Source organism: Otolemur garnettii, unplaced genomic scaffold (genome assembly GCF_000181295.1).
Source record: "Otolemur garnettii isolate 467f Iridium unplaced genomic scaffold, OtoGar3 scaffold00054, whole genome shotgun sequence".
NCBI classification, from domain to species: domain Eukaryota; kingdom Metazoa; phylum Chordata; class Mammalia; order Primates; family Galagidae; genus Otolemur; species Otolemur garnettii.
Window position 1 is genome coordinate 4,614,103 of NW_003852449.1, and position 16,855 is coordinate 4,630,957.

Here is a 16,855-nt window from a genome sequence, read left to right on the forward strand (position 1 = left end):
CCAGGAGTTAGAGGTTGCTGTGAGCTGTGATGCCACAGCACTCTACCTAGGGGGACAGCTTGAGGCTCTGTCTCAAAATAAAAAAAAAAAAAAGAAGTTAGGATGCCTTACACCTAAGACAGAAGAGGAAACATGAAAATAGACCTACCTATCACAAGGCTGGCAGTGCTGACACCGCAGCAGGGTGAGCGCAGCTGAGCGACACTGGGCAAGTAACTTTCACCTTTCCCTTGGTTTTCTCATTTGTAAAATGAGATGATTTGCTTGATGATCTCCAGCTGTAAAAATCTATAACCAAGAGGTAAGAAAGTGATTTTTGGACCAGGTCTCAATCTGATTTATCTCAATTCAAGTTTCTCTAGTAATGTGCCAGCTGTGTGTATGCTGGGGGCGGGGGAGACAAAGATAAATAAAATTTAGCCTGATTTGAGGAACTGACAATTTAATGCAGGGTAGCATGAACTAAGACAAGTAGTTAAAATAAGTGACAGAATCGAATAAATGCCTCAAAAGAGTTTTCAACAAGGTGCCAGAGAGGCGGGGTACAGTGGCTCACACCTATAACCCCAGCACTCTGGGAGTGGATTGCCTGAGCTCACAAGTTGGAGACTAGCCTGAGCTACAGCAAGACCCCATCTCTAAAAATAGCCAGGCGTTATGGTAGGTGCCTGTAGTCCCAGCTACTTTGGAGGCTGAGGCAAGAGAATCACTTGAACTCAAGAGTCTGAGGTTGCTGTGAGCTGTGACACCACAGCTCTACAGAGGGATGACAAAGTGAGACTCTGTCTCAAAAAAAAAAAAAAAAACCAAAACAGGGTGCCAGAGAAAGTTAGCCAGGTTGTCAGCTGGAACAGGAACATTTAAGGTACGTTGTAGTTCAGTTTCATTAGCCCACGAGAGTCATGAGAAGAGGCAGCATTGGCAGTCAGGTTCCGAATGCTCCTGAATGCTTAGCCAGGGTATTCTGAGGTACTCTGCAGGCAGCTGGGAGTCACTGAGATTTGAGAACAAAGCACTGGGATTGTTACAGTTGTGCTTTGGGAATCCACTCAGACAGCAGCAAGATGGAGGGTCAACAGAATGAGACACACAGCCAACAAGGGCTTCGACTACACGTGGACTTAGGAAAAGGCCTAGTCAGGAGGAATTCAAAGGACGTTACAGAGTTAGAGTTCAGATGACTCAGTGAGATGAAGGGGGTTAAGAGCAGAGTAGAACAGGGCATCAAGTTTGGGTCCTGAGTTGCTAGTAGGATAGTGATGCCATTAACAGAAATCAACAACAGGAGGGTTGTGAGTTCATTTTTTTATTCCAGTTTTTCATATTTAAAATTTTTTTTGAGACGGAGTCTATGTCACCCTTGGTAGAGTGCCATGGCATCACAGCTCACAGCAACCTCAAACTCTTGGGCTTAAGCGAGTCTCTTGCCTCAGCCTCCCAAGTAGCTGAGACTACAGGCGCCTGCCACAATGCCTGGCTACTTTTTGGTTGTAGTTGTCATTGTTTGGCAGGCTTAGGCTGCATTTGAACCCGCCAGGTCCAGTGTATGTAGCTGGCACCCTAGCTGCTGAGCTACAGGTGCCAAGACAGTTTTTCATATTTCAAATAATGTTTATGAAAGTTGGGCAGGATTCTAAGTGGAGATGACCAACAAACCATTGGGATCAGAGTCACAAAATGCTCCTGCCAGAAGGAACTTAGGTTACCTAGACCCAACCTCTCATTTAGAGATGAGGACACTCAAGTCTTCATATTAAGTAACTTGTTGACACCCTAAATTCTTTCTGGAACAAGGTGTGGTACTAATAAATGCATGTGCTTAAAGGTACTTGCTTAATGTTTCATGGCTAATTGGTAGCAATGCTGAAATCTGAACCCAGTTCCCTTCCCTACCAGCCCAGCGCCCTTTCCTTCCTCATTCAATGTTCCTTAGAATTCAATGCAGAGATGCCTGAGTAGAAATCCCCTTAGAGTTGAGGAGGCGACTGACGACCGTACAGCTGTGGAACAGTGAGAGGTGAGGCCTGAGGATAGAACCCTTTCTATCATCACTCTGTCTTCTTTACAGCAAACCTCTCCCCCTGCTACCTCCTCCCATCTCAACACTTTCCAGCTTTGTGTTAAAGTTCTCTCTAGCTGTGCCCACCTCTAGTAACTCCACCATGAACCTCATTTACAAATCTGAGCTTCCCAGCTTCTCCTCAGGCTGTTCCCTCTACTAGCTCCCCCCACCCTATCCATAGAAATCTTACCCAACCTCAAGCCCTCATTCAAATGCCATGTCCGTCTACTCATTGATTCACTCAATATGTTTCTTGAATGTCTGCTATACTCAGGGCAGAAGAAACAACAGTAAGAGAAGAAACCAAAAGAACAAAGTAGAGACACCCAGAGGGAAAGACAGGGCTCCCATCCTTATAGACTGTGCACTCTAATGAGGAAGACAGATGACACACAAACAGACACAATGTCCAACACAGCTTCTTAACAGAGGTGTGAACAAGTGGCTCTCATAAGCCACTCCTAGAGAAAGGAGTGAGGGGAAGGCTTTACACCAGAAGAGTCTTTTGAGATGGGTCTTAAATGGTGATTAAGATGCACAGAAATAAGGAAGAGTAAGGATCACATCTTATTCATTTCCATTTTTCTGAGCATAATGTAAAAGTTTAATAAATATTTATTAATAGTCTTCAGTGGTTGACATTTCCATGGAGCAAGGTAAAACAAAATAAACTGTTATTAGGCAGGTGAATTACAGTGGTCTTTGAAAATTGAATACTTACACTTGATTCATTTTGGCACATCTTATAATTCAGCTTAAAAGGGAAGACAGAATTTACTTTAGCTGTGATCTCTAAAAATTACTAGGTATGTTTAAAATAATTTGAAAATGAAAATTAAATTTATATTTGGCAATACAGATTTTAAAAAACTGGTAGGTTTTTACTTTCTCAACTGCAACTTGGCTAATTGATTCTGGGAACTGGTCCTGCCTGAATCCAAGCAGTACCTCTGGGAATGCTTTCCATAAGGGAAGAGGAGACCTCTAGTGGTGAGTTGTTGAATTTAGCTCTAATAAATTAAAAGAACCTAGTTAAAAGTTAGAAAGCAGACACTACTAAATTATTGCTGCCATAAATAATCCAGGAATTCAAATTATGAAAACAAAAATAAAAACAAATTTTTTAATATCAGAACATGGCTTAGAGCCATAGATTTATAACAATGTTTTGAAAAATTGCTATTATGTTTGTAACTTAGAAAACAGACTAATAAAGTATTACTCTCAAAATAGAATATATACAAAGTGTTTTTTGAGTAGATTTGATAGTTTCCCAGTTTGCTAAAAACCATGTTTTCTCCCAAATTACAACCCCATCCCTTTGTAAATCACCCATTACAGATTATAGATTCCTGCAGTGTGTAGAATCTAGTGAAACAGATCAACAAGGAAATTCACTGGGGATTAGAATCACAGGCCCCAAAAGATATCCTTGGGCCAACATCACACAGCACTCATTAAACTAACTTCTCATAGGTTCTCACCTACATGGAAGAAGGTGAAAGATGAACATGAATTCGCAACCAAGGAGGGTAGTGTCAGGAATACAAACATTGTAGGGTGTATGATGTAAAGTAAGCTCTTGTTTGAAATTACTTAATTGAAACAATCTACTATACAGTTAAACCTTAGGGGTAAGGTAAGCAGAGAAAATTTTATAACAAGAGCATGGATGTGGCTTCATACCTATAATCCTAGCACTATTGGGAGGCCGAAGTGGGAGGACCGCTTGAGCCCTGGAAGTTGAGACCAATTTAAGACCTCTTCTATAGGCTCGGCGCCTGTGGCTCAAGTGGCTAAGGCACCAGCCACGTACACCCAAGGTGGCAGGTTTGAATCCAGCTGGGACCCGCCAAACAATGACGGCTGCAACCAAAAAATAGCTGGGCATTGTGGCAGGCGCTTGTGGTCCCAGCTACTTGGGAGGCTGAAGCAAGAGACTCGCTTGAGCCCAGGAGTTGGAGGTTGCTGTGAGCTGTGATGCTACAGGATCCTACCCAGGGGGATAGCTTGAGGCTCTGTCTCCAAATAAAAAAAAAAAAAAAGACCTCTTCTATATTATAAAAATAAAATGTTTTATTTATTATTTTTGAGGCAGAATCTCAAGCTGTTACCCTGGGTTGAGAGCTGTTAGGTCATAGCTCACAGAAACCTCAAACTCTTGGGCTTAACCGATTCTCCTGCCTCAACCTCCCAAGTAGCTGGGATTATGGGTGCCTACCACAACGAGGCTATTTTTTTGGTCACAGTTGTCATTGTTGTTTAGCTGGCCCAGGCCACCCTCATTGTATGTGGCTGGCGCAGTAACCACTGTGCTATGGGCACTGAGCCATAAATTTTATTTTATTTTATTTTATTTATTGTTTTGCAGTTTGGGCTGGGGCCAGGATTGAACCCACTGCCCCTGGTATATGGGGCCAGCGCCCTACCACAGGCACCCTATAGGCCTACTACTTGAGCTACAGGCGCTGCCCAATATTTTAAAAAGCTAACAATAATTAGCCAGGTATGGCTGTGCCTTTAGTCCTAGCTACTTAGGAGGCTGAGATGGAAGAACTGTTTGAGCCCAGAGGTTTGAGGTTGCAGTGAGCTATGATCACACTCTAGCCCAGGCAACAGAGTATCTGATGAGACCCCGTCTCTAAATAAATAAAATGTATATTTTGAGTTCTTTCAGCTTTGCTAACGTAAGCAGCACATGCTCAAAATCATGCAGTAAGTAAAGAATTCATGACTAAGGACCCAGAGTCCACAGAAGTCTGATCATAGCCCCTCAAAGCATGTACTTCTATATTTAAGGTAATAAATCAACTGTGTCCTGTTCAAGCTAAGAAGTAACCATCTACTACATACCTATCAGAATGGTTAAGTAAAAAATATGAACACCAAATGAGGAGAAACTGGATCACTCGACCACTGCTGGTAGGAATATAAACTGGTACAGCCACTTTTCTTATAAAATTAAACATGTGCTCACCATATAACCCAGCAACTGAACCCTTGAGCACTTATGCTAGAGAAGCAAAAAAAAAAAAAAAAAAAAAAACAGGTTCACACAAAAAGCCGTGACATTATGTTCACAACAGCTTTATTCGTAATAGCTAAAAACAGTACACAACTCACAAGTCCTTAGGTGGGTGAATGTCTGAACATACTGTGCATAGCAAATCCATATTATGGGATGCTACTCAGTAACACAATGGAATCGATACACACAATATGGATGTATCTCCAGGGATTATGCTAAGGGAAAAAAACTAATCCCCAAAAGCTACTGCATTATTTCATTTATATAACTCTTGAAATAACAAAATTTTAGAAAGAGAGAAAAGATTGGGAGGGCTGCAGTGGAAGTTGGGGTTATACACGGGCAAATGAAGAGAAGCTCTTGGTGACTGGAGTGTGCTGTACCTCCATACACATGATAATCGTTACACAGAAATGCGCGTACACAGAAAATTAGAACTGGGTAAGTCTGCATGAGATCAATGATTGTGTCAGTATTAAATATTTGGTTGCAACAGTTTTGCAAGATGTTATCCCTTGGGAGACTGGGTGTTGGGTACACAAGATCTCTATTATTTCCTAAACTGCTGGGGAATCTACAATCACTACACAATACAAGCTGAGTAACTATCTCATTTTTTTTTCATTTTTGATGGGACAAGCTGACAATATCTTACATTGGTTTCAAAAATAAAGCAAGGTATGTACTCCTGTTCTGCGGTAAAGGCATTTAAACGTAATCTAAGCCGCCATTTACCAAATGCTTTCCTGTGTGCAACACCTGAAGAGCCTTATCTCTGGTAATCCACCCAAAACGGCCCTATGAAGGAGACACAAAGGAAAGTTTTGAGTCAAGGAAGTGAAATGACTTCCCTGAGTGACTGCAACCAAGAATCAAACAGGCAAATACAGAAATAGTCCTTTCAGAAATAGTTATATCACTGTTTTTGTTCTGTTCAGCTGTCCTAACCCTGAACATTTAAAACTGTCATCAAGCTCAGCGCACGGGTGTGTGTTGGACCGGAAAGGTGACGGAAAATCACACGCCCACCGTCCTCCTCGGGCCTCTACAGGTGAGCCGCCGTTCAGAGGCCAGAGACATATCCGAAACGGTGTCTCGGTGTGGTGTTTAAGACAAGGACACACTGCTAAGTGACGGCAGAGGCCGGACAGCCCGGTTCATCCGGGACCCAGCGCCCGGTCCAGGACAGAGTGGGCGCTTAGTATTCCTAAGATGGTTGAAGTATCTGAATAAAGGACACAGGGGAAAAAAGAAGTCCAGAAGATCCCAGGCTGTCAGACTCTGCCGTGACAAGGAGCCTCGGTCAGGGGTTGGGGCGGACAGAGGTGCACAGGAATGCCTTCGACCCGCCCCTCGGCTCCACGGGGGCGAGCTGGACACTGCGGCCGGGGCGGGGTGAGGAGGGAGGCCTCAGGCCCGCCTACTAGAGCTTTCCCCGTAATCACGCTCAGACTTCCTCCCGCGGACTCAAGTCCGCTCCGCGGTCAAGGTCCAAGGCGCCCAGCCAGGAAGACCAGGTTTCCAACCAGGCCTAGCTGGGGAAGAAGGGCGAGAACAAAGCGGAGCCGCCACCTATTCCCATCCCGCTCGAGGCCCAGCTCTTCTACTCACAGCGTCCGAGGAGCGAGAGAGCGTTCTCACGTCTGCGGCACCGGCCTGCCCTTCGCCCTCCGCCGCGTGCGCCCATTGGCCCGGCGGCTACTCCCACGTGGGCGACGGCGCGCGCCTCATTGGTCCCTGTGCGGGGGCGGGGCTAGAGAACGCCGGCGCGCGGCAGAGGGTCTGGCTCCTGTGGCTGCGTAGCGGGGCGCGGGCTATGGTGCCAGGGCTGCGATACCTGCGTGTTGCCTCCGTACGGGCCCGCCGGGGGCTCCTTGAGGCGTGCGGGCCGGCGTTGAGGAGGCCTGGGTCGCTGCGTGTGTCTGGTCGCGGCACCAGCACTAGCACCAGGTGAGTGGCAGCTTCTCTCAGAGGCGCCGCGTGTTGGCCCTCTATCTCGGCTCGTGCACCCGGTCTCTGGCGTGAGAGGTCGGGGTAATAGCTGCCAGCCTGCAAGGTTCATTTGTGGTATTTACGCGCCAGAGGACGGGCAGTGTTGATTAGAGGTCAAGAGCAGTGCTGGCTTTGAATGCAACCCTTACACTTACTGTTCAACTCTGGGTGGATGGGTCGCTCTACTTCAAGGTTCAGTGCCGTGGTTGGTGGTTTCGAGAATAAAGGGACCCAGTACTCTGTAAGCAATCGAATGTGCTGTTTATTAGCTGGCATCCAGCTTGGTGTTGCTTAAAAGATCTGAAACCGGGTCTTCAGTCAATCACCTACTGGCACACACTGCGGAGGGCTGCCCGGGTGAGAGGCTACTCAGTTGCTAACTGAGCCTGCAGAATTCAGGTCCCAGTGACTTGAAGTTAGGAGGTCGAAACCACTGTCTGTCTCTGCTCTCTGTAGAAGGAATGGTTTGTGCGAAGGTTCAAAAGCTGGAAAGCTGTTGGCTGTTTCGAGGACTAGAAAGTGGGCAGTGTGAGTGTGACTGAGTTTGGCGGAAGACTGGCCATGTGGAATGGCACCAGGGAAGGCTGCATCACGGCAAGGTTTTTATTTTAACCACACATTGAATTTTCTCTTTCTTAAGAGTTGTGGGAGGCTATTTAAAAGGTTTTAACGAAGGGAGGCGTGATTAAATGTCGATGTTTCAAAAGTTGTCTCTGGCTGCTTGCTGTGTGTTGGTGTATGGAGGGAATTAGAGTGGCATGCAAGTGATAGCGTTTGTGATTTGTTGTGGCGAGTCTTTTGGGTACCTTTTCTTTTTTCTAGAGTCTCTCTCACACTGTCACTCTGGATAGAGTGCTGTGGTGTCTTCATAGATCACAGCAGCCTCAGTCTCCGGCTCAAGCGATCCTCCTGCCTCTGTGTAGCTGGGACTACAGGTGGCCTGGTGTCATAGCTTACAGCAAACTCAAACTCTTGGGCTTGAGCATGCCTCTTGCCTGAGCCTCCTAAGTGTGCCACTATGCTTGGCTAGTTTTTCTATTTTTGGTAGAGAAAGTCTCTCTCTTGCTCAGGCTGGTCTCCAACTCCTGAACTCAGTCAACCCACTTGGCTTCCTGGAGTGCTAGGATTACAGGTGTGAGCCACGTGTTGGGGCTGGGAACATTGTCTTAACAAAAGAAAATTAGGGTTAGTGAACGTTTTGTTTAGAAAACTGAGACTTGAAGGCGAAGAATAGAGTCATAGCTGAACTTTAAGAAAAAAAACAGCATGAAAGGTATCACTCTTTCACCCCTCCACCTTCCTATTGTGGACTTAGTGGTTCTTGTAGGATATTAACAGTTTACCAATTGATAATTTATCCTGATATAGAAAAACAAGTACATTCAGTTCTCACATCCATGGGTTCTGCATCTGTACAACCTTTGATCAACCAACTGCAGATCAAAAATACATTTTAAAAGATTTTTTTTTCTTGAGACAGTGTCTCTACATTGCCCTTGGTAGAGTCCCATGGCGTCCCAGCTCACAGCAACCTCAAACTCTTGGGCTTAATTGATCCTCTTGCATCAGTTTCTTCATTTTTAGTAGAGATAGGGTCTCCCTCTTGCTTAGGCTGGTCTCAAACTCCTGAGCTCAAGCAGTCCACTGGCCTTGGCTTCCCAGATTGCTGACAGGCATGAGCCATCTCTTCCCACAAATCTTCAAAGCACAGAGCTCTAGTAATTTATGCCAGAGATAGCAAGGGTGGGAGTGCCCAGCTGCTGGTGAAGATGCAGGGACACGTCCAACCAACCATATATTTGGAAAAATAAAACTTTATTGAACATCAACAACAAAATGTTTGAAAGGTCCAGGCACAGTGATTCACATCTGTAATCTTAGCACTCTGGGAGGCCAAGGTGGGTGGATTGCTTTAGCTCACAAGTTTGAGACCAGCTTGAGCAAGAGCAGGATCCTGTCTCTAAAAATGGCTGGGTGTTGTGGCTGGTGCCTATAGTCTCAGCTACTTGGGAGGCTGAGGCAAGATCACTTGAACCCAAGAGTATGAGGTTGCTGTGAGCTATGATGCCATAGCACTCTACTGAGGGCAACCAAGTAAGACTGTTAAAAAAAAATTATATATTCTAAGCCAAAAATATATATATAAGTACATATGTATTTGAAAAAAATAAAAATAATACCAATAGAAAATAATGCAGGATAACAACTATTTACATAGCATTTACATGGTCTTAGGCATTAGTCAAAGTGTACTGGAGCTTTGTTTTCATTTATTTAATTTTTTGGAGACAGAGTCCCACTTTATGCCCCTCAGTAGAGTGCCATGATGTCACAGCTCACAGCAACCTCAAACTCTTGGGGGTCACGTGATTCTGTTGCCTCAGTCTCCCCTATAGCTTGGGACAACAGGCACCCAGCACAATGCCTGGCTATTTTTAGAGATGAGATCTCCCTCTTGTTCAGGCTGGTCTTGAACTTGTGAGCTCAGGCATTCCACCCACCTTTGCCTCCCAGAGTACTAGTACAGCCACCATGCCTGGCCTTCATATTGGAGCTTTAAATAGCAGGTTCTTGGGTGGTCAGACAAAGAATTGAAAGAACACGGAGAGAGGATACCTGAGAAGGGTGAGGTCTAGGAGAACAGGTCTTCTCAAGGAGACCACAAGGATATACCTGTGGGGTCCTCTCCATAGTGACTTAGCTCTTGGGAATTTGTAAACTTCCTGGAACTTGGAAATTTCCAAGTTCTGTGAAATCCTGTAGTTCTGTAGGTGCTGGAATAGTATTTCCCGCTTGATTCAAACTGGCCAATGAGAAGAATCCCTGTGGGGTGGAACTTTTTTTTGGCCAGGGCTGGGTTTGAACCTACCAACTCCAGCATATGGGGCTGGTAGCCCTACTCTTTTGAGCCACAGGTGCCGCCTTGGGGTGGATCTTTTTGATGATAAAAAGGGAAAGACCAAGCCAGTCAGGGAGCACGGCCATTTGGAATTCTTCTATGCCTTAAGCTAAGCTCCCAGCTGGTGAATAAAGACCTTCCTCTTATAAACATGGTGTTTGGATTATCTTTCTCTCCGTTGGGCCTCATCTTCCTGAAACACCACCACTAACCAGCACAGAGTTATAAAAACAGACTAGGATAGGTGACTGTCCCTTGTGAAAAGATAGCTACGAAAAAAGAAAACTTGCTTGCTACTCTCATGGGCAATCTGTTCACATTCCGTCTAGGGAGGCACTCCAAGCCACACCAGGGTGTACCCTGGTCAGAGGCTTTCAGTTGGCACACCCCTTCCGAGCAGACAGGACTACCAGGATGAAATAAAGAGTACATGTCATGTTAGAGTATTCAGAGTTTATTGATAGACATAAAAAAAGCTTTATAAAAGTTAAGACAAGGCTTAACTGTAGAGGGGTGGCTGAAATGGCTCACCAATCCTTATTCAAATTTCTACTTTTTTTTTTTTTTTGCTGAAGCTGGGTTAGAACCCACCACCTCCAGCATATGGGACTGGCACCCTACTCCTTGAGCCACAGGCACCACCCAAATTTCTACTTCTTATATACCCAAAGCTACCTTTTTTCCAATATGATATTTTTTCTTAATTTGCAGAGTTCAGAGCAAAGATCATATTAACCCTTAGCATAATTCAATGACTTATTATAACATTCCACTTCAAAAGTTAATCTCCTAAATCAATTCACCTAAACTAGTCAAGATAGATATTTTTAGGGTGGGAGCTAAGTTTACAAAACAGTAAGAATGGGAGACAGTGAAGGTCTGGCAGGACTTAGACCAGCCAGACCAGCTGTGCCAAGCCTGCCTTAGGCTGCCTGACTCTAGCTTGTCCTCACTACATATGCTTTCACAGGTGCCCCTCTGCCCTGTTCTATCTGCCTTTGAATAATGAGTTCATTTCTACGTTAATGCTTTGCTTGGTTTTGTCAGTTTGAACCATTTCCCTTGGGGTTGTTCTCTGCTTTACAGAGTTCCCTCTGAATAGTAGATAGGGGCTGTTTTTTGCTTTTCAGAGACTCTCTTCATTAGAATTAATCTAGAGATGATTTAAAGTGTATAGTATATAGGAGGGTGTGCCTAGGCAATATGCAAATACTGTGCCATTTCAGGTAAGAGACTTGAGCATCCATGGATTTTGTTATCCCTGGGGGTCCTGGAACCAGTTCCCTGTGGATGCCAAGAGACAACTATATATGAAATATGATTAAGTCATTCATGTACAAATAAATATTTGTAAATGTTCTGAAACCTACGTAGTGGAAGATTATGAAGGTTTTGGAAAATATGAAACCTAGGTAAATAATAGTTATTATTTTGGAATTCTTTTTATTTGTTCTTCTGGAATTCCTTTTTTTTTTTTTTCAGACAGAGTCTCACTTTGTTGTCCTCAATAGGGTGCCATGGCATCACAGCTCAGTTCACAGCAACCTCAAATTCAAGTGATTCTCTTCCTCAGCCTCCAGAGTAGCTGGGACTACAGGTGCCCTCCACAACACTCGTCTATTTTTTAGAGATAAGGTCTCTCTGGCTCAGGCTGGTCTCTAACTCATGAAATCAAGCAATCCACTTGCCTTAGCCTCCCAGAGTGCTAGGATTACAGGCGTGAGCTGGTTATGTAATGGGTCAATGGCTGTAAATCAGTGTAAGTTACTGTAGGGGAATGGGAGTGCTTTCTTTACCTTTTATCTATTGAAATTTATGGGGTTTTTTTTTCATGTATGATTTTATTTTTTGTTGCTATTTGGCTGGGGCTGGGTTTGAACTTGCCACCCTTGGTATATGGGGCCAGTGCCCTACTTACTGAGCCACAGGCACCACCCCTGAAATTTATGTTTTAAAAAACTTGTTTAAAGCTTTGGGCTTCCACATAACACTCTGATTATACTAGTAATTTTTTATTTGACCACTGTCAGCCTTTGCCACTAACTGGTATTAATGTGAATTCGGAATCCCATTGCACTTATATGGCGATTGTACCCCATCGCACACTTCCCTTGACAACTCTTTTCTCCAGCTGTCTAAAAGTGCTGCAGGGGATAACCATCCAAGGAGCTCCATCTGGAGGCTCCCTGTCTAAATTATGAGGCTCAGTGGCTAAAGGAGGGTACTTTATACACTTATGGCCCCCAGATTAATTTAATATGCAGGATTTGATTTATCAAGTTTATGCATTAGTCCCTAGTTGTCTAGAAGTTGTTTTCGTTTCCAAATGTAGCCACAGATACAGTAACAATTATAATTATATCGACATGTTTCTGTTAAAGATTTTGAAATTAAAACTTAGATCACTTTTTAAAGAAAAGGCCTAATCTCTGAAATTCTCACTCTGCTGTTCCTAGAAGACCTAGGTTAATGGTGCTTAAAAGTACACTCATGTACCACATTTTATAATGCCACATCTCACCTGTACTTTTTCTGTGTTTAGCCGTTGTGCTACAAATGCCTATGGTATTTAGTACCGTAGATTAGTAGCCTGCGAGCAACAGCCATGCCATGTAGTCTAGGAACAACCTAGGTCTAGGAACATCTGGGTTTATGTAAGTACACTCTGTGACGTTTGCACAAAAAATTGCCTAACAAAGTATTTCTTAGAATGTATTCCTGTTGGTAAGCGGTGTTCAGATACGACTTGTGTAAGCAGCCTGGGAGGGATGCTATGGAGAACTGGAGCAGCTTCAAGCCAGTAGGCTAGAGCTGACCATGCTGCTGACCAGCAACGCTTGTCATTTCTAACGGTTTTTTCATGAATGTGAAGCCAAATAGCAGAAAACCCAATAGATAACTTGATTTTAATGGTTACAAATCAGTAGTTTAATTGTCTGTTGATGATGAACCGTGTGTGTGAAGTTCAGTGAATTCTGTAAGCGTGCATTCTTGGGTGTCTTTCTCTTAAAGCTCGTTTGACGTAGTCATTGTTGGTGGTGGAATTGTGGGGCTTGCCTCTGCCAGAGCGCTTATCCTGCGACATCCAGCACTTTCGATCGGAGTTCTGGAAAAGGAGAAAGATTTAGGTATGTATGTGTTCATTGTTGCTCTTTGGGCTTACGTGGGCACCTGCTCATTCTGTCAGTTCTGAATCTTTCATGCTGACTATTGATGTTAGCATCTTAGTTTGAGTTTTCTTGAAAGGAGAGGATGTAGGTGATTTATTTGACAGGTTTATTTGGGGAGACAGGAGTGAGGAGATAGGGACAATATGACAGGGAAGGAGAAAAAGTCACATGTGGGTGCACTGTCAAGGTCACTGCTGCCTCATTTCACTGGGATCTCTGAGGAACAGTGTGATTCCCAGGGTTATGCTCATTTATCCATCAACTCCTGTCTCTACTGGTTGAGGTTGCCAGCTACTAGTGGTTTTTGAGTATCCCAGTGTGCCCCCACTCCAAAAAACCCCAAAGGCCCTGGGGCATAATGCTAAGAGCCCTGTGGGCCCCTAAAGCAGTTTGTGGGTGTGAGAGGCAAGTTTGTAGCTGGAATCTGAGGTGGGTTGGAGAGTTGAAACAGAGATAACCAGGGGTAGCTGCTAGAGGAAGTTAGCAGTGATTTGAATAAATTCAGGCGGAACTTTAAATGATGTGGTCTCGAACAGCTTTAATTATAAGTTCATTCTCTAACCTCTATGTTTTGTATGAGTCATGTACTTTCTTTTACCTCATTTCTCTTGTTCTGTAGCTGTTCACCAGACTGGACATAACAGTGGTGTCATACATAGTGGAATTTATTATAAACCTGAATCTCTGAAAGCTAAATTATGTGTACAAGGTGCAGCCCTTCTCTATGAGTATTGTAACCAAAAGGGAATTTCCTACAAGCAATGTGGCAAGGTATGGCCTTCTACTAAGGTCTTGATTTGTTTAGCATAACTAGCATTTTCTTACTGATGTTTAATATTAATTCTAAAATTAACTGTCTTTTTTTTCTTTGTATCTATATAATCTGTGCTATCTAATGTTAGGGAATAGCTAAACAAATGATGGTGTGACTTCATGTAATTTTCTAAGTAACATGTAATTTAGATATCATACCATTCAACCTTTTATTTTTAACTAAAAAAATTTTTTTGTAGGGACAGGTTCTGTGTTGTCCAGAACAAATATTTTTTCTGAATCAAACCTATTTGAGTCATAATTTCTGATTTTCCATTAAATTTATCTTTCATGTCTGATGATATATTTAACTCTATCCATGTGCTTTATCATTTTTATTTTTTAAAGCTTATAGTGGCCGTTGAACAAGAAGAAATTCCAAGACTTCAGGCCCTATACGAGAGAGGCCTGCAGAATGGTGTCCAAGGCCTGAGGTTGATCCAGCAGGAGGATATAAAGAAGAAGGAGCCATATTGTAGGGTAAGTGATTCCCTGGCTCATGCACATGTTCAAAGGGGTGTTTTCATTTAGGACTCTGTCCTGTGACATGGAGGCCGGTGGTGAGTTTGTAGAAGGCAGGAATCATAAAATCAGTTAGATGCTCCTGCCACAGAAGTAGTGAAGTGACAGACAAGGGGCCTTGCTGCAAACTCTGGACCCCTGATTTCTTCTTTCCCTGTGACAAAACATCAGGTTTGACCAACATAAACAAAGGCAAGAGGAGGTCTGGGAGCGTGTGGCATGTTTGGAAAATACTGACTAGTGAGGTATGATTGGGAGCATAGAGCGTGTAGGGAGAGTTAAGAGATAAGACTGGAAAGTCAGGGTTAGGCATTCACGCTAATAATTTTGAAGTTTGTCCAGTAGACTATGGAGAGCCACTGTAAATTACTGAGGAGGGCAGCTGCAGTGCTGTATTTTAGGAAGATAAGATTGTCATAGTATAAAGGGTGGGTTGTACAATATCTTGCTTAAAACATACTTTTAGGAAAAAGCACATCTTTATTCATGAACGGGACATGAATAATAATGTAATCATTTTCTGCATGTTATTCCTCCTGGAGGAAGAAAAAAAGTCATAAAGAAAGGCAGAAGTAGGTGCATGAAGTAACTTTCATTGGCTGCCTTTTCAGAGATTATTAGTCCAGTCCCCCAGTTCCACTGACCGTTCTAATGAATAGCTATATTTCCTCCTTGCCCTGTTCTATAAAATAGCTGGACTCCCCCGTCTCAGAGAGTGTGACCTTCAACTCACTACCAGGCAATGCTTTTGAAAAAGTGTTTTTAGAGTAAGACTGTTTATGGGAGACAGTCTAAAGCAGTGGTTCTCAACCTTCCTAATGCTGCGACCCTTTAATACAGTTTCTGTGGGTCGCAACCCACAGGTTGAGAACTGCTGGTCTAAAGGCTGTGTAGATCTAAATCATCAGAGTTGCACACCCACATGACAGTGTTTTGCTGTTCCCTTTCTACTCCTTGAGTCCAGTTACTCCCTTTGAAGTGTGCTTTGGTTTCATGACCTCAGTCTATGGAGAAGGTCATTGTGTCAATCACTGTGGCATCTGCTTGCAAGGATGTGGCTGAGAGCATATGCTGTGTCACTGGGTTTCACAACATCTTGTTCTGAGAACCCTTAGTAGAAATTTCTCTGAGATCTTAGTTTGGAGAATAATTTCATTTTTCCTAAGCACAATTGGCTTGTTTTTGTCTAATAAATACTGAATCATTTAACTGATTAACTCCTGCCAGATATCTTACAAATAAATTTTTATTTTTGTGTGTTAACTTCCATCTTCATTTCATTTATCTTTCCACCCTTATTTTCTATCTGCCCCAATTTCTTGGAACTGTAATATACAGTAAAAATCATACATGTATAGTATAGCCTAATGAATTTTTATGAAGTGTGACCAGCACCCAGGTCAACAAATTGAACATTACCAGCCTTCTTCATACCCTCTACTAATACCTTTCCTGTAAGGCTGACCACTGTCCTGACTTCTTACATGATCAGTTATTGAATTTTTTGTAAGTGGAATCAGGTGCTATGTACTCTTTTGTGTCTGGGCTTCTTGTGTTCGGTATTGTATATGACGTTCATTTATGTTGTTGCCTGTAGCTGTAGTTTGTTGTTCTTACTGTAGGAGAGCCCCACATATGAATATAACATGAGTCATTCTACTGTCCGTGGGCATTTGGATAGCTCTAATTTGGGACTATTCCAAATAGTGCTGCTGTGAACATTCTAGCCCACAGATTTTGGTGAATACATGTACACATTTTTGTTGAGTGTGGACTTAGGAGGGAGATTGCTAGCTTCAATTTATGCAAATGTTTAGCTTTGGCAGGTATTACCAAAATTTTTCAAAGTGTTTGTCCCAATTTATACTCTCATCAGGAGTATTTAAGAAGCCCAGATACAGTGGCTCATGCCTGTAGTACTAGCACTCTGGGAGGCTGAGGCAGGTGAATTGCCTGAGCTCACAGGTTCATGACCAGCCTGAGCCAGAGGGAGCCCTCGTCTCTAAAAAGAGCCAGGCATTGTGGCGGGCGCCTGTAGTCCCAGCTGCTTGAGAGGCTGAGGCAAGAGGATTGCTGAAGCCCAAGAGTTTGAGGCTGCTGTGAGCTATGATGCTCGCTACCAAGGGTGACAAAGTGAGACTCTGTCTAAAAAAGAAGGAATGTCTGAGAGTTCTAGTTGCTCCATATCCTTACCAACACTTGGTATTATTTGTTGTTTTCATTTTAGCCATTGTGGTAGTTATTTATGTAGATGTAGCAGTATCATTTATGGTTTTAATTTACATTTCCCAGATGACTCATAATATATGATGACTTACATGAAGGCTGTGTTGACCAGTTTGATGGAAGTATTTCAGATTGCATGTGAA

General features: G+C 43.3%; 2 protein-coding genes across 2 annotated transcripts in view; one reads left to right on the forward strand and one right to left on the reverse strand.

Moving 5' to 3' along the window:
• Positions 1–6,746, reverse strand: part of ATP5S (ATP synthase, H+ transporting, mitochondrial Fo complex subunit s (factor B)) — a 10,952-nt gene extending 4,206 nt beyond the window's left edge. The window contains exons 1-2 of the mRNA XM_012806587.2: positions 6,702–6,746; positions 149–288 (exon numbers count right to left, since the gene is read on the reverse strand). The gene's annotated coding sequence lies outside the window, so the exon portion shown is untranslated. The remainder of the gene's footprint in view (positions 1–148; positions 289–6,701) is intronic.
• Positions 6,747–6,904: 158 nt separating this feature from the next.
• L2HGDH (L-2-hydroxyglutarate dehydrogenase) overlaps positions 6,905–16,855 on the forward strand; it is a 29,857-nt gene continuing 19,906 nt past the window's right edge. The window contains exons 1-4 of the mRNA XM_023514528.1: positions 6,905–7,040; positions 12,994–13,109; positions 13,771–13,922; positions 14,313–14,444. Coding sequence (XP_023370296.1) covers positions 6,907–7,040; positions 12,994–13,109; positions 13,771–13,922; positions 14,313–14,444 — 534 coding nt within the window. The 5' untranslated portion in view covers positions 6,905–6,906. The remainder of the gene's footprint in view (positions 7,041–12,993; positions 13,110–13,770; positions 13,923–14,312; positions 14,445–16,855) is intronic.